The 20766-nt window shown below is 45.9% G+C and overlaps 1 protein-coding gene across 2 annotated transcripts in view; it reads right to left on the bottom strand.

The window, feature by feature from the left end:
- Window positions 1–403: 403 nt before the first annotated feature.
- Window positions 404–20766, bottom strand: part of SLC22A3 (solute carrier family 22 member 3) — a 96858-nt gene continuing 76495 nt past the window's right edge. Inside the window, exons 6-11 of one of the 2 annotated variants that reach the window (XM_030316731.1) lie at window positions 18464–18561; window positions 18130–18344; window positions 9067–9175; window positions 8198–8310; window positions 4586–4685; window positions 404–1971 (exon numbers count right to left, since the gene is read on the bottom strand). In XM_030316731.1, coding sequence (XP_030172591.1) covers window positions 1911–1971; window positions 4586–4685; window positions 8198–8310; window positions 9067–9175; window positions 18130–18344; window positions 18464–18561 — 696 coding nt within the window. In that variant the 3' untranslated portion in view covers window positions 404–1910. Of the gene's footprint in view, window positions 1972–4585; window positions 4686–8197; window positions 8311–9066; window positions 9176–18129; window positions 18345–18463; window positions 18562–20766 lie in introns of those variants that run through there. The other variant, XM_030316732.1, reaches the window with a different exon arrangement.

Raw genomic sequence — 20766 nt, 5'->3', positions numbered from 1 at the left:
CTACAAAAGACGGGTTGACACACGTCTTTATTTCTGGCACCGCAATGGATGTTTTCAAAGCTGCAGCATGTATGGGGAGTCATGAGAACAAATTCTATTCTTGGGGATGAAATCTGTTACTGACAACTTGACGTTAGCTGAGCACAGCGGACACCGGGCGGAGACTTGTGCACGGTGAAGGGAACCGGGCAATGGCAGTGTAATACAAGACCCATAGGGAGCCTGAGTGCTATTCTGGGTTACATTTGAATCTAGGAATGGTACCAAGATCCACGACCGCAGACTGAAGGTAGAGCACTTAATTTCCATCCCTAATTGTCTGCCCAGACAACCTGTACTGTCACGCGGGAACGGTGTTTTCCAGTGACGCGTGTGCAAAAGGAAGACGGAGAACAAACCTTGATTGTTCTTGACAATTAAACACTTTTTTATTGTGACCAGAACCAAAACAGCAACTCAAGATGCAATTCAAAGGTGAGAGTATCGAGGAGGAATAGTCATCTTCCAGCATAGAGAAGTGCGAAAACAGCGACACTGCAAGTGTGGACGAATACAGGGTGACGGCAGCATGAAGTCCCCAAAGAGCGGTGTTTATTTCATGGGAAAATAAAACATTCATATTCAGTCCTGTTGTGCTGGAGGATTACAAAACTTATTTTACAATTAGCCCACACCCCGTACCTATTGTCATGTGTTCACAAAGAATTGTCTTCTTCGTTGGCAAGACTCTCCTCGGTGCTCGTTTTGTCTGTCCACACAAAATAACTCATGAAAAACTTCTGCATAAGATATATACTGAATCGGAAATACCACGAATATAACATACAAAGCAGAACAGCAGGAAAAGGTAACAGATATGTATTTAAGCTCTGCATTTCAAAAGTCTCAGTAACAAAAAAAGAAAGATCAAATCCCTTATTAGTGTCTATGACATCACTTCTAAGGCTTCTCCCAATTCTTTTAAACATGGATATAAATTGACCTTACTTTTAAATTAAAGTGTAAGCTGCTTCCCAAGACAGGTTAAACGTGTCAAGGTTGAATGAGAACAGTCCATGGTTTTCACCCTTGACCATGGGCGGCATCATAGAACTGAACTCACAAGATATAAGATAAATATCCCTTCAAGATTAAAATCTTAAGACCCATGAACTCAGAATCCATGGATGTTGTTCAATACTGAACTGAGTATGTGGCTCTATCTTCTGAGGCCCAAATCTGATTTAAGAAAACAATAGGGTCAAATCCTCAAATTGTACAGCGGATTTGTTCATGATCACGGAACAAGGCCCGAGCATGCCCGCAGGCCCAGATGCTACAGTGGCTTCCACAGGGCAAAACAAGAAGAGAAAGGAAAGCCTCAGTACCACGTGGCCCAGGGGCCTTAGATTCAGTCTCTTCACAGGCAGGATTTCCAAATCTTCATCCTCCCTGGAATCTTGAGAACGCTCAGCTCGGAGCTTTCGTTCGTCGATCAGCTTTGATGAACCTGCTCTGGACACTTTTCCCCGATCCCTGGTTTGCACGTCCTTCATCTTTGATGGAGCAAGCAGTCGTGAGAACTTGGTGAAGGTTTCTCTCGTCCCTCTATAACTGGGTCAGACCTGCTGCCCCAACTTTAGACAAAAACTGGGGCGGGGGGCGCTGTATGTGCAACAGGCTCTTGGCTAAACCAGCCGCATACTCTGTGCGCCCAGAGAGTTCCCTAGCGCCATAAATCCTAATTCATCCGACATCATATAAATATACTCTGGGCAGTTTGAATGTCTTTGTACAGCATGACGAACACTTAGAGCCGCGCGGCATAAAGTGGCTAAAATGGACAACACGCACGTGTGTGCAAGGCACATCGGTTCCTTGAGAGACATCGACCTAGAGAGCCCCTCCCTTCTGTCTTTGGCAGGGGGGCCTCAAAGGTGCGAGCTGCAAACTTGGGTTTTCTTTTTCCTGCCACATTTGTAGGAATATGGACTAACAAAACAAGGAGAGAAGAGAAAGTCCTTATCAACTATTATACAACAAGCTACCACAAAGTTTTCTTGCTCAACATTATAGTTGGTTTTGATCAAACACACGGACGTGTAACATCTCATAAAAGCCCAATTCAAAGGTGACAAAAAAACTGTCACCAGGCTCATTTTTTAAAACCTGCTTTCAGACCCTAGGCAGGGTTAATCTGCATGTAAGTTCTTTATGTGACAGGACTAGGACGCCACCCACCCTGACCTGGTCCCTGAACTCTGATACAAACCAAGCAATTGTCTAGAAAGACACAGTTAGCAAAATGTTTCTTTTGGATAAAGCAGGACCTTACAATGGTATCGGGCTCAAGAGGATTTCACACAGTTTAACACCTTTTATAAATTTCTTAATTTTGATTTGCAAAATGGCAGTATCTCAAAGAGAATCTTCGACCTCACTCCAAATTTCAGGTATCATTGCTCTAAGGGTGAAAAATAGGTGGAGCTTTTGGGTGAGAAGTAAGTCATTACTCGTCACTTCATTTCCAACCAAGTGTAAGAATCTGTTTGGATTACTTCCCGAGGCAAATGCCCACCTGTTCTCTGACTGTTATAAGTCAGTTACTGCGATATGAGCTGATGGTTTTATTTTACACACACTGATGAGCTTTCCTTAGGAAAGTTCTGAGATGATGAATCAATCTTATGTTTCAAAATAGCATCAAGAAACAGGGTGATAAAATCCAATGAAATCATTGTATAAGTTTTAGAGGTTTGGTAACATACTCAGGAGACACTTAGCAATGGTTGCTGACCTGAGCCAAAGTCGGACGCTTAACCGACTGAGCCACCCAGGTGCCCCAAAGCTGTGAACCTTTCTAAGCATAGATTTCCTAGTACTGAAATGAGTGAGGATAAGAACTGCGATTGCATAAAATCATTTTGAGTATTAAATGAAATGGCATGTGTGAAACCATCCATCACACGGGTACTTAAAAAATGCCGCCTTCTAATTTCTTCCTAATCTACAAGTGAGGAAAAGAACTGCCATGAGTTTATTAACACTTCGGTCTTCTTATAAAGCTTTTTGATGCAAAATTTTTTTTCAAGTTGAGAGAGCCACATACTTAATTTCCAGGCCGTTAGTTAGAAGACTGGTTTTCTTTTAAAAATCAGCAGTTGGGGCGCCTGGGTGGCGCAGTCGGTTAAGCGTCCGACTTCAGCCAGGTCACGATCTCGCGGTCCGTGAGTTCCAGCCCCGCGTCGGGCTCTGGGCTGATGGCTCAGAGCCTGCAGCCTGTTTCCGATTCTGTGTCTCCCTCTCTCTCTGCCCCTCCCCCGTTCATGCTCTGTCTCTCTCTGTCCCAAAAATAAATAAAAAACGTTGAAAAAAAATTTAAAAAATAAAAATAAAAATCAGCAGTTAAATTGTTTTTTAACTATGCAAATAATACAAGGCCATGTGTTGTAATGAGAAAATTAATCAAATAATACAAAAGTCTACAGAGTGTATGGGGCTCCTGGGTGGCTCAGTTGGTTAGGCGTCTGACTTTGGCTCAGGTCATGATCTCACAGTTTGTGAGTTCGAGCCCCGCGTCGGGCTCTATGCTGACAGCTCGGAGCCTGGAGCCTGTTTTGGATTCTGTGTCTCCCTCTCTCTCTGCCCCTCCCCCACTTGTGCTCTGTCTCTATTTGTCTCTCAAAAATAAATAAAACATGTAAAAAAAAAGTCTACAGAGTGTAAAAGTGAAGTCTTCTTCCCAATTCATTGCTATCCCAAGAGGGTCTACATTACTATATTAGATTTTTTGCTACACTCTCATATTTCATATCCTCTCTTCCTCTTTTTATTATGAAACACTTCCAGCAGAGGAAATTAGAAAGAATTTGTGTAGTGTGAATTTTTCTTGATATAACTCTTCATGTTTGTGTATCAGTTAGATACTTGCCCTACACACCAGTTAGACGCCCTTCTCCAAAACTTAATCTCTCTTTCTCCTTCTCCATCATCTATCGATCTATTTTTATCCATCCACCCACCCATCCATCCATCCACCCATCTTCCATCCACCCATCCATTATCTCTTTTCTCTCTCTTTCCATCTTCTGTCTTCCCATCTAGCTCCAGAGAGGATTCGCTATTGGTTTTATTTTTTAATAAATACTGAAACACATTGTTCAGCAACTTTTCACTTTGTAATTAATCTTGAAGATCTTACTGTGTCATTCCATACAGATATATCTCAATTCTTTTCATCTCTATATAGTAAGCCATACCATGAATATATTACCATTCTCACAATCAGTTTCCCACTGATGCACATTTATTTCTGCTTTGCCAAATGACCCATTCTCTTCCTTTAGATTTTTTTTTCTGAGTTTTAACACCTTAGCAATGTTTCCCTCTTCATAACCACATCTTAAAAAATAACATACATTCTTACAGAGTTTTGCTTTTTTTTATATTAATCTTCCAAATCAACTTTGAGTCTTCTGCTTAGGACGTGAGATGACGGATTGATATTATTTCCCCCCATGAGAGTTCAATTTTCTCCACACCCTTTTTTCCCTTAGTAGTTTGAAACGCTGCTTTTATTTAAGGTGCACTGAATTTCATACGATACCTGCCAAGTTTTTCTACATCGTCCACTGTTTCTGGCAAGGCGATACCCTTGGTTTCAGGCAACAGCATCACGAGCCCGCCGCAGACAGATGCCAGGATACCTACGGAATAAGGAAAGGCGACAGCACACGAGGAACGCACAGCTGGCCCGTGGCCTCCCTCCCTGCTCACCCTGGAGCTTAACCTTAACCAGCTAACCAACTAACCTCAACCAGCCCTTACTGGCAGCAGCCCTCTGGTTACCCACCCAGCTCTCCAGTTCTCTTTTGCCACCCTTCGAAACGTTCTCTTCCTTCCTTGGACCCTGTGCGGTCCCACCGTCCCCGGACTCTTGCAAACACCTGTTCATTCGCTCACTTCACTATTACTTATCGGGCGCCTAAGTGAGAGAGAAGACCTCACCTCCTGCTTCCCACAGGACTCCTCTCAGCTTCCTTTTACCCTCCAAGCGCTTTACTGGTTCCTCTCCCTCCCCTTCCTTACTGGGTCACATTACACGGTCGGACTCGTCCCCACTTTAGCCCAATGGCCATCTCTTGGAGTCTTTCTGGGCTTCTCACTGTGCGCCGAACCCTCTGGCTCTAGTGTCTGCAACGGGCTGGTGGAGGCACGGACCCTATGCCAGCCTCTCCTCTTTCGGGACCCTCCTCCCAACCTCGCGTTATCCTCCAGTTGCTGTCCCCACCTTTCCTGTTCTTTAGAGCTGAAATTCTTGAAACACCATCCTCCCCTATTTTCCACATCTCTTCACGTCCTATGGATATGCCGGTAAATGTTTAGCAACCGGCCCTCCCGAACATACAGCGCCGACTTGCAGCGTCTGCGGATTTCCGTGGTGTGAGTACCCCCACCGCGGGCATCTCTAGGTCCTGCCACGATATCATGGATCCAGGCGGTGGGAAGGGAGGGGCGGTGACAACGTGTGATGTCGCGTCTCCCCCATAAGGACACGACAGACCAAAGTGGCCCGAAGAACACAGAGAGTAGGGAAATGTACGTGAACTAGGAAGTGATGGGGTTTGAGTAATTATCTCCTCTGTTTTTAATAGATTTGATACAGGGAAGTTTGAACAATGGCTATGCTAACCCCTGGGCTCAAAAATCCCTGAAAACTTCAGAGCTGGCCTTGGCAGGTGGGTGCTGGCTGGCGTCCTGTGCCACCCCCCCCCCCCCACCGCCCGCTCTCTCTGGGGTCTGCCCTGCGTGCTCCGGACCCACCTTGCCCACTGGTCGGGCCCCACGGCAGCACCGGCCGCTGGTGAAGCCGCTGCCCTCCCCTGGCCCCGCTTCTCTCTGGCCTCTTCATCCCTCTCGCATCCCTCCTCCTCTCCTTGAGGCCTCCAGGCCCTTTGCCACCCAGGACGCTTTGTCGCTCATCAGGGCTCTGTCTTGCCCGGGCCCTCTCCTTTCCTCTCACCTGGTCCCATTCCTGGGGTGGGGGTCTCAGACCCTCCCATGTCAGTGGTTATCTACACTCAGATGGCCTCCCGATCTCTGTCACCGGGCCACGCTTCTCTCCCGAGCACTGGCCCCAAAGGCTACTGGCTTTCTTGCAGGCACTTGCTGTGACCCACACCCAGACAGGTTCCTTGGTGTCCCGTGGGCCAGCTCCTCTGGCGTTCACTCAACGAGGGCCTGGCTGTCTCCGCTTTTCCCAGCCAGGAGCTCGGCCTTCCCCCCTCCCTTTGCCTCTGGGGAGCCCCTCCGGGGAGCCCACTCAGTCACCCCTCTTGACAGTTTTACTTTCTTTTTAAGTTTATTTATCGCGAGAGAGAAAGAGAGAGGGAGAGAGCACGAGTAGGGGAGGGGAAGAGAGAGAGGGAGAGAGAATCCCAAGCAGGCTCCACACTGTCAGCACAGAGCCCGATGTGGGGCTTGAACTCACAAACCATGAGATCACGACCTGAGCCCAAACCAAGAGTCAGACACTTAACCGACTGAGCCACCCGGGTGCCCCCTTGCCAGTTTCACTACTGACGTATCTCTCGAATCTCTCTGCGCCCAGTGCTCCTTGTGCCATGGCCTTAACCCCCAGCCGCCAGGCATGATCCCTTCCCTGCTGAACTGGCTCCCCACCAGCACGGCCTCCCTCCAACCCATTTGCACATCAGAGTCCTGCTTCTAATATGTGAACCTAACACTGTCAATCCCAGCTTAGATCTCCTAGCTTCCGCTGCTGTTTGGATAAAGAGCAAACCTTTGCGGGACCAGGAATACCCTTCATGACTGTGATCTGGTCCAGCCTGCCACCCAGCGTCTCCTCCCTTCCCTGTGCCCCCAACCCCCCACATCTGGCGTCTGCTTTTGACTTCCCCACTTCCCAGACAACAGCTTCACCCTTGGCCGCTAGGCCTTCCACTGCCTGGAGCCCAGGCCCACACTTCCCATGTAGGTAATTTCTACTCCTCTCCGATCTCAATTATGCACTCCTCCCTCCTCCACTCCAGCGGGTCAGGTGTCCCTACCCTGCACTCGCCTGCCCGCGCCCTCTGCTTTCAGTGTTTAGCACACTGTGCTGTGACTGATGGTTTGGAAGGAAGTGTGGCTCTCTCCCCAGCCAGACTCGGCAGGAAGGGGGGACAGGACAGCATCAGGGCCGGCTTTCCCAGCGCTTGGCTGCAAGCCAGGCCCAGACCTTGAACGACTGCCGCCCCACCCCCAGCCCAGACCACTTGGTCTTGGTTGAACAGAGGCACTCTCTGCTTTTTCATGCTGGCCACAGAGTCAACACTGGGCTTGTTCATCAGACCCCATGAAATAATTTGCGATAATCTTTTCTTGAATTGGGTGCTGTCACGTGGTTAGGAGCTTTCCTGCCCCTAGCTAGCGAGCACTGTTAGGGATTTTGCATTATTCGGGATGTATGTCCCCACGGACTCAATATTTTCATTGCAAGTTAAACCGCTGAGCACAAAGTAGAACACAGTCTCTACCAGGAGTGAGGACGTGGAGGTGGAGGGAAGGTAGGTGGGAAGGGGGCCAGCCTGTGTGCTTTCTTGCTGAAGAGAGTCGAGGCAGGGACGAGACACAGGCAGAAAGGTGAGCACAACACTTGAGAAGCACTGGGCTGAATTACCCTAAGCCCCCAGCCCCTATGCCTTGCTTCTGTCCCCTCAGGAGGCCTGCGGAAACTGGAGTTGGAAGGAGGGCATGAACTTGAGAGCCATCGCAGAGCTTACAGTACGTGGGCAAGGGGTTCCACGCACAGCCTGCTTCACGTCAGAGCACACGAAGATACGATATCTAATAGGTATTGAACATTTAAAAATCTAATTAGTTTGTAGGCTTATTCCGAAACAGCCGGAAGGTCCAAATTGGTCCCCTGAAAATTAGTCGTGTGGTCCCCCAATTTCAGGAGTTTTGTAGTACCGGAATGCAACTCAGAACTTAAGCAAAGAAAGCTAATGGCTCATCACGACACTTTTATATAAAATAAATTAAAATCATATAGGTTTCCCATAGGACTATAATCGGTTTGGCCACTCAAAACTCAAGCAATTGTCACAAAAAAATTGAATGATCTCATTAATAGCAAACCTAGTAATCACTATAGATGAAATACAAAGAGTATAGATGAAAGCATTTAGGAATCACGTATGAAAGGAGTTCTTACCAAAGATGATAAGAGGTAGTTCTAACCAAATGGCCGCCAGCCGGAAGAGCAGAAATGGGGCTATGATTCCCCCAAAATCACATAAACCCGAGCAGAGAGAAACTCCGAAGTTTCTGTAGAGTAAAACATTGTTTTAGAGACAAAAATATTTAAATGTAGTCAGGATAAGGGAAACGTTCAGATACACAGGCAACAAAGCAATCTTAGTAATATTTTCCGTTTCTGTAGCTTTCGACTTTGAGAACTACGACCTACTCTCCTATTTCGAAGCACGCCGTTTCCATGCTGCCCCATTTCACATCGGGCAAACGCCGAGTCACCGGAGAGCGAGGCGGTCTACAGTGCCGGTGGAAATCACTCTCTCACCGGAGGCTCACCGCCCAGCCCACGCCGCAATGCTCAGGGATCACCTCGGCACCCTCACTTGACAGTAAGGAAGGCCCGTGAATACTCCCCCAGGAAAGGAGGCCAACGTGCAGCCCATGCACGCTGTTTCACTCTGTCCTTCCTCAATCACTCACAGCTGCCAGACGTGGAATGTGGTCAGAACAGAGGCCGTAGCCTTTAAACGGGGTGATGCCGACGAGCAGTTTTGACCCACATCTAAGCAAGTACGCTACCCAGATTTTCTGATCCCACAAAACCACAAAGATACTGATATGAGAAATGCTTCTGTCAAGAGATGCGGAAGGTAGCAATGCAGAAAGCAGCTATAGCTCAAAGTGGATCTTCTTTATCTCCTTTACTGGCTGCCTCCAGCCCGGGGTTAATATATCATCAAGTTAAGAAAACTGTTTCATGGGTTTTAGGGGAAAACATTTGGCTGCAGAATCACTTAGGAGAAACCAGGACATGTAGGTTGGAATTACCGTAATGTTGTTGGGTACAATTCTGAATTTACCAAATAAACAATTTCAAAGGCCATGGTAATCCCTAGTCTTCCCAGGGTAGCCACTGTGGTTCTCAACCACGGTATTCCTGCAAATAGAAGATGTGGAGGGGCAGAGTTAGGGGTTTGCTTTCAATGAAATATCACAAAACAACAAAAGGCATCTGTTTAGTGTTCCCCCAGCCCTAAGTCTTTGCTAATGTTAAGCACAAATGACAGATATCTTCTAATATTGTAGTCAAATTTATTTTTAAGTGTTTATTTTTGAGAGAGAGAAAGAGAGAGAGAGAGAGAGAGACAGAGCATGAGCAGGGGAGGGGCAGAGAAAGAGGGAGACACAGAATCCAAAACAGGCTCCAGGCTCTGAGCTGTCAGCCCAGAGCCTGATGCGGGGCTCGAACTCCCGAACTGTGAGACCATGACCTGAGTGGAAGTTGGACGCCTAACCGACTAAGCCACCCAGGTGCCCCATATTGTAACCAAATTTTAGCAGCAACAACCACCAGGATGATAGCTCATATTTAGTGTGCTAGTTGCCTTTCTGAGCAGGGTTAGATGATGGGAATACAATTCAAGAACCATTTGTTCAGCAGCCACTGTATTGAAAACAGTGTTCCCGGCACTGCCATCCTAGAGGGCCTGCGTGCCCTGGCGTTCTGGAAGGTGGTCTTCACTTGGGCCCTTGAGAACCATTATCACAGCCTATTGCCCATTTGCCCTCTCTCTGTTCCCACCCCTTAGTGATAACACACAGAACACCTGCTCCAAGCAGGCCAGAAAGAATCTGGATGTGAAGCCAATGTTGCTTTCTAGAGGGTAGCAAAGGCTTGGAGACTGGAACCTTCAGAAGGGAAGATCTATGCCTTGTGTTATTGGTAGGGTGTATATTTCTTATTGTCTTCCCCATCCCCAATCTTGCTACTTCCCCAAGAAATCATCTAGAAGAGGCCAGATTCTTAAAAATCAGTTGGTTCATCCATGAACTGTTCTAGGGGCTGCACTGGTTATATGAGGAAATTCTCCTATCCTCCAAAGTAACTAGGGGAAAAAGCTCAAAGTTCTTCATTAAATGTTTTATTTCTTTTGAGTTTTAACAGAAGAAGGAGTAAACCATCTTTGCCCTAAAAAGTCAGTGCTCTAAATTTCTTAAGAGTTGCACAAAAACAGACACTCAGATCAATGGAACAGAATAGAGAACCCAGAAATGGACCCACAAATGTATGGCCAACTAATCCTTGACAAAGCAAGAAAGAATATCCAATGGAATAAAGACAGTCTCTTCAGCAAATGGTGCTGCGAAAACTGGACAACGACATGCAGAAAAATGAACCTGAGCCACTTTCTTACACCAGATACAAAAATAAACTCAAAATGGATGAAAGACCTAAACGTAAGACAGGAAGCCATCAAAATCCTCGAGGAGAAAGCAGGAAAAAACCTCTTTGACCTTGGCCGCAGCAACTTCTTACTCAACCCGTCTCCAGAGGCAAGGGAAACAAAAGCAAAAATGAACTATTGGGAACTCAAAAAATAAAAAGCTTCTGCACAGAGAAGGAAACAATCAGTAAAACTAAAAGGCAACTGACAGAATGGGAGACGATATTTGCAAATGACATATCAGATAAAGGGATAGTACCTAAAATCTATAAAGAACTTATCAAATTCAACACCCCAAAAAACAAATAATCCAGTGAAGAAATGGGCAAAAGACATGAAAAGACACTTCTCCAAAGAAGACATTCAGATGGCCAGCCGACACATGAAAAAATGCTCAACATCAGTCATCATTAGGGAAATACAAATCAAAACCACAATGAGATACTACCTGACACCTGGCAGAATGGCTAACATGAACAACTCAGGCAACAACAGATGTTGGCGAGGATGTGAAGAGAGAAGATCTCTTTTGCACTGCTGGTGGGAATGCAAACTGGTGCAGCCACTTTGGAAAATAGTATGGAGGTTCCTCAAAAAATTAAAAATAGAACTACCCTATGACCCAACAATTGCACTACTAGGTATTGATCCAAAGGATATAGGTATGCTGTTTTGAAGGGGCACATGCACCCCCATGTTTATAGCAGCACTATCAACAATAGCCAAAGTATGGAAAGAGCCCAAATGTCCATCGATGGATGAATGGATAAAGAAGATGTGGTGTGTGTATATATATATATATATATACACACACACACACACACACACACACACACACACAATGGAGTATTACTCGGCAATCAAAAAGAATGAAATCTTGCCATTTGCAGTACGTGGATGGAACTAGAGGGTATTATAAGTGAAATTAGTAAGTCAGAGAAAGACAAATATTGTATGCCCTCACTCATATGAAGACTTTAAGAGACAAAACAGATGAACACAAGGGAAGGGAAGCAAAAATAATATAAAAACAGGGAGGGGGACAAAACATAAGAGACTCCTAAATATGGAGGACAAATAGAGGGTTACTGGAGGAGGTGTGGGAGGGGGGATGGGCTAAATGGATAAGGGGCACTAAGGAATCTACTCCTGAAATCATTGTTGCACTATATGCTAACTAACTTGGATATAAATTTTAAAAATGTTAAAAAAAGAATGATTAGCAAGATTCACACACACACACAGAGTTGTGCGACTTATGCCATCCGTCCTTAGTGGACATGGGTCTGAGATATGTGACTGATGGACAAGCACGTATCTGTTCTCCCAAGCAAAGCTAAGGACATCCTGACTTCCATCTTTGAAAATGAAACTCTTCCCTTTTATATTCATATGTGTTCATGCTCACTCAGTACTAAATGGTCCTCTTGTCTCCTAGAAGGATTAATGCTCATTCCCGAGCACATGATTTTTTTAGTAGAAAAGCAGGTGTGGAGGTGGAGGATGAAAGAAAAGAATCGAGCTTGGTAGATTGTCTTCTCTACAGAATAGTCAACAACAGCAGCAACAACAAAGCTAAAACCGACCAAATAAAACCATTGCCTAGGACGTCAAGCACAGAGAAAGACGGTTTAAGAATCCAGATCACTGCTGGGAGGCTCCGGGTTACTACATTTTGACCGCAAACTGGCCGAGGACGTCCTGGTGTACTTGACGTTTTTCCCAGATGAGGACACCTGTAGCTCTCACGCTGACAGTTACATCAGGGGGTGAGGAGTATCGGGATTGTGCTGATGTGCTGGGCTGCCATGTGCCCTGGCACAGAGCAGTGGTAAACATGTGTTTTATTTAGGCCTTGCCTCTTCATGAAGGCCAGAGAGGGGGACTAGGAAATGCATTCCACCCCAGCCTTCAATGAGCAGGTGGTACAGCGCCAGGGGCCAGGGAACGGAAAGTGGGAGCCCTTGCCCAGATTCCCTGGGTCCCAGCCCGACCGGGCAACCTCTCACTGTTCTCGGGCTGCAAAGAATGTCGCCGGCTACCGTGGAAATGACTTGATTATCCAGGTTAAATTCTTAAGTTAGAGGGGTTTTTTTCCTACTGAATCAAGACTACTCTACAAGTGAGTCCCGCTGATAACTTTCATGACAATTTAAGTTTACAAGTGAGGCTATCACCGTTTGCCAGAAAGAACCACACGAAACCCAAGAAACCGAACACACACACACGCACACACACGCAACACGTGGTTAGCTCAGTGAATACAGACAGATAACAAGTCAATTCAACGGTATGTTGAGAAAATGCTGTCAAGCGGCCACCCTTGGGGAGACATGGTTTCTCCTACATGCTGGCTTTACCCCGAAAGACTCTCAGTTCGTTCCGAGGAGCAGAGGCCACTATCTAACCACCCTGAGCTAGAGATTTCGGTGAAACGTGTAATAAAACAGAAGTCCCAAGGGCACTGCACTGTTCGTGAACTTAAAAGTGAAGTGAAAGCAATTTGTCAGGTAAATGATGTGTGGATATTACGTATGCAAACAGAAACTTCTGATCATCCATCGCAGGAATACTCGAAGTTTGTCTCAGAGAGGCAACAGGCACCTTTCAGGAACAGAGACAAGAAAACACACAAGACAACTTAAAAATGAGGAATGACGCTGGAACTAGGCTCCGTGGAATCCTGAGAACACAGAGAAAGATGGTCCCTCTGAATAGACGTTTATTTGGTCAAGGGACTGGAGATTACTGAGAATAATGCCTCAATTTTTGAAGAAAGGATATGCAGGATTTTTTTATTTTTTTAATTTTTTTTTAATTTTTTTTTTTCAACGTTTATTTATTTTTGGGACAGAGAGAGACAGAGCATGAACGGGGGAGGGGCAGAGAGAGAGGGAGACACAGAATCGGAAACAGGCTCCAGGCTCCGAGCCATCAGCCCAGAGCCCGACGCGGGGCTCGAACTCACGGACCGCGAGATCGTGACCTGGCTGAAGTCGGACGCTTAACCGACTGCGCCACCCAGGCGCCCCAGGATATGCAGGATTTTAAATGAACGCTATTTTACATCTCCTCTGACTGTACCATCTGCTTGGAGTTCTGAAATAAAACGGTAGTGAAAATTTGTAATAGAGATATGTAAATTAAGATGTATTGGCTTACTCCTCACTTCAAGAGAAATAAAAGGCAGAATTCTCCCTTCAAAAAGACTACTTACCAAAAGGGCTAGGTTTGTACCCATCCTAAACAAACCCAAATGAAAGATGCAGACAGCTACGGATAAAGAAAACCTAGTTCTCAGACTTCAATTAGAGTTCAGAAATTTGGGTCAAAAGCAGAGTGCCTTAAGTGAAGAGACAGCCAGAAAGACTTTCTTTTTCCAGAATGTCATTCTTTAGACCATGAAAAGTTGTGCTCAGTGGAGGCAAAGCCAGTTACATTGTTCTCTAAGAGATAATTTTAGAGCTGATTCCTCTAAAAGGCTAATCAGCATTCAGTGCAGGGGCCCTCCTCCTGTTCATGACGTCAAGAACGACTGAGAGGAAGAGTCTTTCTAATGTTAATCCAGCAGCCCAAGTAACCAGGTCCAAAACCTCCCTTAAGTAGAAGTTAGGGCTGCCAACTCCAGCGAGGAACCTCTGTTAAAATTTGGTGCTCACAAGGAGCATTAGGGCTTGAACCTCTTCTTGTCAATCATGGCCGACGTAGGCTTTTATAAAAGCAGCTGAATCTGTGAATGTACACATCAGATGTGTTCAGAATAAAAGCAATTATTTTTCAGTCCTGCTGAGAACAATTCTGAGGCTGCAATCGGGAAATTATGTCTTCAAAATAAGACGGATCAGACCAGACAGAAAAGTCTATTCTTTGCCTTATGGTTTTCAATTTATGAGTGTTCTCTACAAAATAGCTCCGTTCCCACACATTTAGTTCCTCCAACGTTGGTGTGGACATATGGCTTAGAATGCTTTCTGGGATCGTGCGGGATGCAGCACCCATCCAAATGAGCCCAATCAGTCCGGGGCCAGAGAGAATTTACCAGGGAAAGATTGTATCACGAAATGATGGGCCACCTGTAAGTCATTAACCTTTCTCCACACCTTCCTAATTTCATATGCAATAAATACTTAATTCCTATTCCATGTGCGATGAGGACAGAAGACTTCGCTCCAGGGAACTAAATCCAAAATGATAGTGTCAAAAAGGGAAACAACAGCGAGGTCTCCAATGTTCCCCATTCGTCCCCCTTCTAGTTCAATTGTGCATTGTTCACAAGGGTAAGAGCTACGTCTATCTTGTTCAGGCTCTGTTCCCACTCCTAATTTAGTGGTGGCAATTAATAGATACTAAATAGGGGCGCCTGGGTGGCTTAGTCGGTTGAGCATCCGACTTCAGCCAGGTCACGATCTCTCGGTCTGTGAGTTCGAGCCCCGCGTCGGGCTCTGTGCTGACAGCTCGGAGCCTGAAGCCTGCTTCGGATTCTGTGTCTCCCTCTCTCTCTGCCCCTCCCCCACTCATGCTCTGCCTCTCTCTGTCTCAGAAATAAATAAGCATTTAAAAAAAAGATACTAAGTAGACGTGTATTGACCAATATGAGTTATACAGATTCCTCAACTGTTAGGATGCTTGAATCCAGTGCAGTGGGTTGAATAGTGTCCCCTAGAGTTCATGTCCACCCAGAACCTAGAATGTGACTGTATTTCTATATGGAGCTTTGCAGATGACACAAAGAAGAGAAAGTCATACGAGGGTGGAGGTGGACATTGGAATGATGTCAAGCAACACCCAAGATTGCCGGCAACTGCCAGAAATTAGGAGGAGGCAGGGAAGGATTCTCACCCAGAGCCTTCAGAGAGAGTGTGGGCCTGCCCACACTGGGATTTCAGATTTCCAGTGTCCGAGACTGTGAGAGAATACGTTTCTGTTGTTTCAAGCCACCCGGGATGTGGTGCTTTGTTACTATAGCCCTAGGAATCTGGTATGCTCATCAAAAATGAGATCAGTGTAAATAAACAGTTCTGTTTATCATCAGCCATTCCAATCAGAAGACTTTACATCTTAATTTTCTAGTCTGAAGGGGGGCATTTCTGTAATTTTATTTAAATAGGGTTTGGGGGACTTCATAAACCTTCATATAATTAACAAACTCATCTGTAAATGTCTATTTTCACTTCCACAATACTGGAGCTTCTTTCTTGACTCTCAAGTGATTCTCAAAAGAAAAGACAGACTCTTTGGGGCCGACAAAAGGGCTCCCAGAGAATCAGCCCTCTCAGTATCCCCCACCCCACATACCCCAGAACATGGAAAGAACGAACTTGCTCTAATTCCTACGCATTCCGTGGGGCTTTGAAAAGCTTCCCTGTCCTGCGTCTGCTGTGTCCTGTGGCAGAGATAACGCGGGTTGTGTTAACGGTGCACTTGGGGTCACCCGCCACCTCCTCAGCGTGCACTGGCCTCGGGCCCCCCCACGAACTCTGACTTCTCCCTGAAATCACCCTGTGCCCCCCGGGCCGCCTGCCACAACCTTAACTCCTGCTCTCGGCATCTCTCTCCTCACTGGAGAGATCCAACCGGATGCGGCGAGCAGGAAGCTCGAGGGACCATGCCCAAGTTCCTGGCACGGCCAGGGAGGCCAGTCACTGCTGGTGGCAGGTATCCTCGGCCCCTTCTCGTGCATGTTCCAGCAATAACAGAGAACGTGTGGTCCCGGGACTCCCGAAGATGGCTCATACTTCTGAGAGCTCTGCCCTACTGTGGACAATCTCTACTACCCTTCCCTTCTGTCCACTACATTTCCTTTCTCTTCTTTTTTTAAGCTTATTTATTTTTTTAGTAATGTCTACACCCAATGTGTACGAACTCGTGACCCTGCGGTCAAGAGTCACATGCTCTTCTGACTGAGCGGGCCAGGTGCCCCTGTCCAGTACGTTTCTTTTCCTTCGTATGTGCCGAGTTCTCGCCTCCGGAAGCTTTTCCTGACTACTTCGTGCATATCACTGCTTGCGTCTATTTTTTTAATCAGTCAGAGCCTTCAGAGAGGTTTATTTTCCTAAATCTTGTATTGTTGGCTCTGGAGCAACAGGTTTAAACTGCGTGAGTCCACCCACAAGCAGACACTTTTCACAGTGCTGTACTGTAACTGTATTTTCTTTTCCTTATGAGTTTCTTAATAACATTTTCTTTTCTCTAGCTTACTTGATTGTACGAACACAGAATGTAACACATACAGCATACAAAATATGTGTTAACTGACTGTTTTGTTGTTGGTAAGGCTTCCGGTCAACAGAAGGCTATTAGCAGTTAAGTTTCAGGGGAGTCAAAAGTCATATTCAGATTTTCAACCATGCAGGGAGTCAGCGCCCCCACCGTTGTGTCAAAGGTCAACTGTAAATAATTCCATTATTTCATGTATTATAGTGAGTTGTGAAAGCATTAAAGTGTCTATATCCCAACATGCACCCCGGTGTTTACAGCAGCATTATCAGCAAGAGCCAAGTTATGGAACGACCCCAATGTCCATTGACTGATGATGAATGGATAAAGAACATATCGTATAGATATGCAATGAGATACTACCAGTCATAAAAAGAATGAAATCTTGCCATTTTAAATGCAACCGTGTGGAAGGAGCTGGAGAGTATTATGCTAAATGAAATAAGCCAGTCAGAAAGACAAAAACCACATGATTTCACTCATGTGCAATTTAAGAAACATAAGACATGAACGTGGGGGAAAGAGAGGCAAAGAACAAACAGACTCTTAACTACAGAGAACAATCTGAGGGTTGCCGGAGGGGAGGTAGGCAGGTGGTCGGATGGATTCAATGGGTGATGGGTATTAGGGAGGGCATTTGCTTTAAAAAATTTTTTTTTAATTTTTAAATTTATTTTTAAGAGAGAGAGAGAGAGAAAGAGCGTGAGCAGGGGAGGGGCAGAGAGAGAAGGAGACACAGAATCCAAAACGGGCTCCAGGCTCCGAGCTGTCAGCACAGAGCTCAATGTGGGGCTCGAACCCACAAACCGCGAGATCATGACCTGAGCTGAAGTCGGACGCTCTATTGACTGAGCCACCCAAGCGTCCCAGGAGTGCACTTGTTGTGACGAGCACTGGGTGTTGCATGTAAGTGATGAATCACTAAATTCTACCCTTGGAGCGATTATTACACTGTACGTTAACTAACTGGAATATGAATAAAAACTTGTAAGAAAAAAATTTCAAAAATAAGGTATCTATATCTCTTACTAGGTTGTGAACCTTTGGAAGTCAGAAGTGTCTTTCTTTCCTCCTTTTGTAACCCAGGTGCTTTGCATGGGGCCAGTGATATGGCAGAAGCTCAGGAAATATGCAAAACATGGTCGCGATATCATGAAAATAAGTCAAATAAAGGCGATCAAAAGCAAGTTACATGGCTACAAGCTAGATTTTGCACATCTATTTCATCCATAAATGCACCTGAAGTGGAGAAAACAGAAAAGTCTATGGAACCAACCGCTACACTCAAACTCGTTACGCTGATTAAGCAGAAAATCGAGTGCCATCACTACAGCTAAGATTTTGATGCAGTGATACATTTTCTGAGGACAAGAGGCTCCCCATTCTTGATTATTTTGATTTAAGACTACTTCAAGGCCTTGAGTGCCCAACAGATTCAGGGGCCCATTACCTTCTGGTAAGAATGCGGTGACAAGGCAGGCCACGCCTGCCACCATGTTGCTTCCCGCAAAGGGAAGGCGGCGTCCAAAACGCTCAATGGTCAGTAAGATCAAAAGGGCTGCAGGCAACTCCACAACTCCCGAGATGAAGAAGTCGATATACAGGTTGCCTCCTATAATCCCCAGGCGCATGACGAGTCCTTGATAAACCACGGCACTTGTGAACCTGGGGTGACATTGAGAGACAACGGAGATCAAGTAAGACATAACTTCAGCCTGACCTGCACAAGGGGACACGTCGTAAATTCGATACAAGGTTTTGAGCTCATCACAAGTCAGACTTACCAAGCAAACATAAGAATAAGTGTGCACTTCCTCATTTGGGGAGTCCTCACCAGATCTAAAAAGGATGGGTTACTAACTTCCTCATCTGTAACAGTGATCTATATGAGAGAAGCAGATTTCAGTAGCAAATACAGCAAGAAACACCTGCACATTATAGATTTTCACTGACCAGGTTCAAAGCCACTGAGTCAAATGATTTGACTGAACTGACCAGGGTCTTTCCACTTACTACATCTGAAAACCTGAGAATGAAGACTTTTGATCCCCTCGCTTTGTTAAAAGGTCAATTTCACCAAGATGTGGTTGCCACACTGACACTCAAGCACGTATCAGCAGTACTGAATTCTAATCTGACTAAACAAGGAAAAACGGGGTGTTTTAAAGTAAAATACATTTATGCATTTATGAAACTGGAGAAAACAAACGTGAAAGTGGCAAAAGCAGGGGGGATCCAAACGAGTGTTTCTTTGTTGAATATCAACCTGGTGTTAACACACCAAATACTAGTGAGTTGAACAGCAAGCACCGCACCAAAGAGATCAATTTGCTTCCGTCCATTTCCTGGAATCCAGCATATTTTGGAGCCAGGAAAATTCAGCTCATCTCTACTCGGCCGTCCAAGAAGTTGGGTCTTTTCTTGAATTGCATTAAACACATACTGCTGTTTGCCTACTATGTATAAGGTACTGTAAAGGAAACAAAGCTGAACAGCAGACCCTGGGTCACCACGGCTGCTCCGGTCTAGCATGCCAAAGGAATCCTACCAGAATGCCCTCATGCGACAGTTCCCATGCTCTTGCACATTCTGTCTCCTCTGCCCTTCGACCTCCCCAGTCGCGATTCCAGCTCCACTGGGAGGCCTTTCTGAGGCCGCCCGATCTGTGCGTCTCATCTGCACGTCTACTTCTCTTTCTCCCTCCCCGAGCTCTGGAGCTCCAGGAGGGCATGGGCCGTGTTGTAGCACCAAGCAAAGTGGCCGGTCAACCAACGTTTGGGTGATGACTGAGTGTGAAGCCAGAAGTCAAGTGCCCAGGCCATGCCTGTTCCCTCGGAATACTGCCCTCAGTCTTTGTCCTACTAAGTGAGAGCCCCGACTAGGAAAGACAGGACCCCTTCTATCTTCTTACTCAACTCCACATCCGGTCAAGACTGAGCGGAGATTTAGGCAAAATTTCCCCCAAGACTTTGAGACAAAAGTCTCTCTGCCAGCAGTCACAGGAATTTGACTTAGAGCACGCTCACACTGATAGTACTTTGTTAGTCACCTAGTCGAGCATTACACTTGATGGCTAAAACAAAGTTTGATATCTCCTGTCAAGGCTTGCTCTAAGGAAAGTCACACACACACACACACACACACACACACACTGCAAAAATGAATGTCTTTGGATCACTTTCTCTTCCTCAGTCTTTCCAATACTGTATTTCTTCTATAGCGAGACACAAGTTTTTCACATTTTAACACCTCTTAAATTGGGATGGGTCCTACAACTGAGCTAATAAGAAAATATGTTTAATAGAATTTTTTTTTTACTTAATCGTGCATAAAATGATGGGTTTTACAATCAATAGTGCCATAGCTCGGGGAAACAACACTAGTTTCCATGACAATACCCGTGGAAGACTGTTAATGGATTCCACGTCCATTCTTTCCTCCTCCCGATTGATAACAGAATCCACTGAATTTTAGTTGGGCACATGGCTGCCTAGCTAGAGTCACATTTTCTAGCCTCTTTTTCAACTGTGGGTGGCTATTTGACTAAAATCTCGGCAATGACGTGCGAATAGAAGCCAGGTATTTAATTAAGCTCTACATACGATCCTTTGAAAAGGATGGCTTTGCTCTTCCTTCACTGCCTTCCCTCTCCTAAGGGATAGAAGGAGAAGATACTAGTGAACCAGCTTCTACGATACAACCTACTGCAGTTGACAGTGGACAAACAAGGTAACTGGAACCTGGGTCCTGGAGGCCCTCATGGAGCAGAGCTCTCTTCCGCTGCTGGGCCTGCTTACCTCTGGGTGGGAATGTTAAAGACCCTTCTCTTCCCTCCCTCTTTCCTCCCTCCCTCCCTCACTCCTTCCCTCCCTCCTCCCTCCCTCTTCTTCCTCCTTCCCTCCTTCCTTCCTTCCCTCCCTCCTTTGTTCCTTCCTTCCTTCCTCCCTCCCTCCTCCCTTCCTTCCTTCCTTCCTTCCTTCCTCCTTCCTTACTTCCTCCCTCCCTCCCTTCTCCTTCCTTCTTTCCTTCCTTCCTTCCTTCCTTCCTCCTCCCTCTTCCCTCCCTCCTTCCTTCCTCCCTCCCTCCT

Source organism: Lynx canadensis, chromosome B2 (genome assembly GCF_007474595.2).
Source record: "Lynx canadensis isolate LIC74 chromosome B2, mLynCan4.pri.v2, whole genome shotgun sequence".
Lineage (NCBI taxonomy): Eukaryota > Metazoa > Chordata > Mammalia > Carnivora > Felidae > Lynx > Lynx canadensis.
The sequence above is the reverse complement of the archived record's forward strand: the minus strand, read 5'-3'. Positions and strand labels throughout refer to the sequence as shown.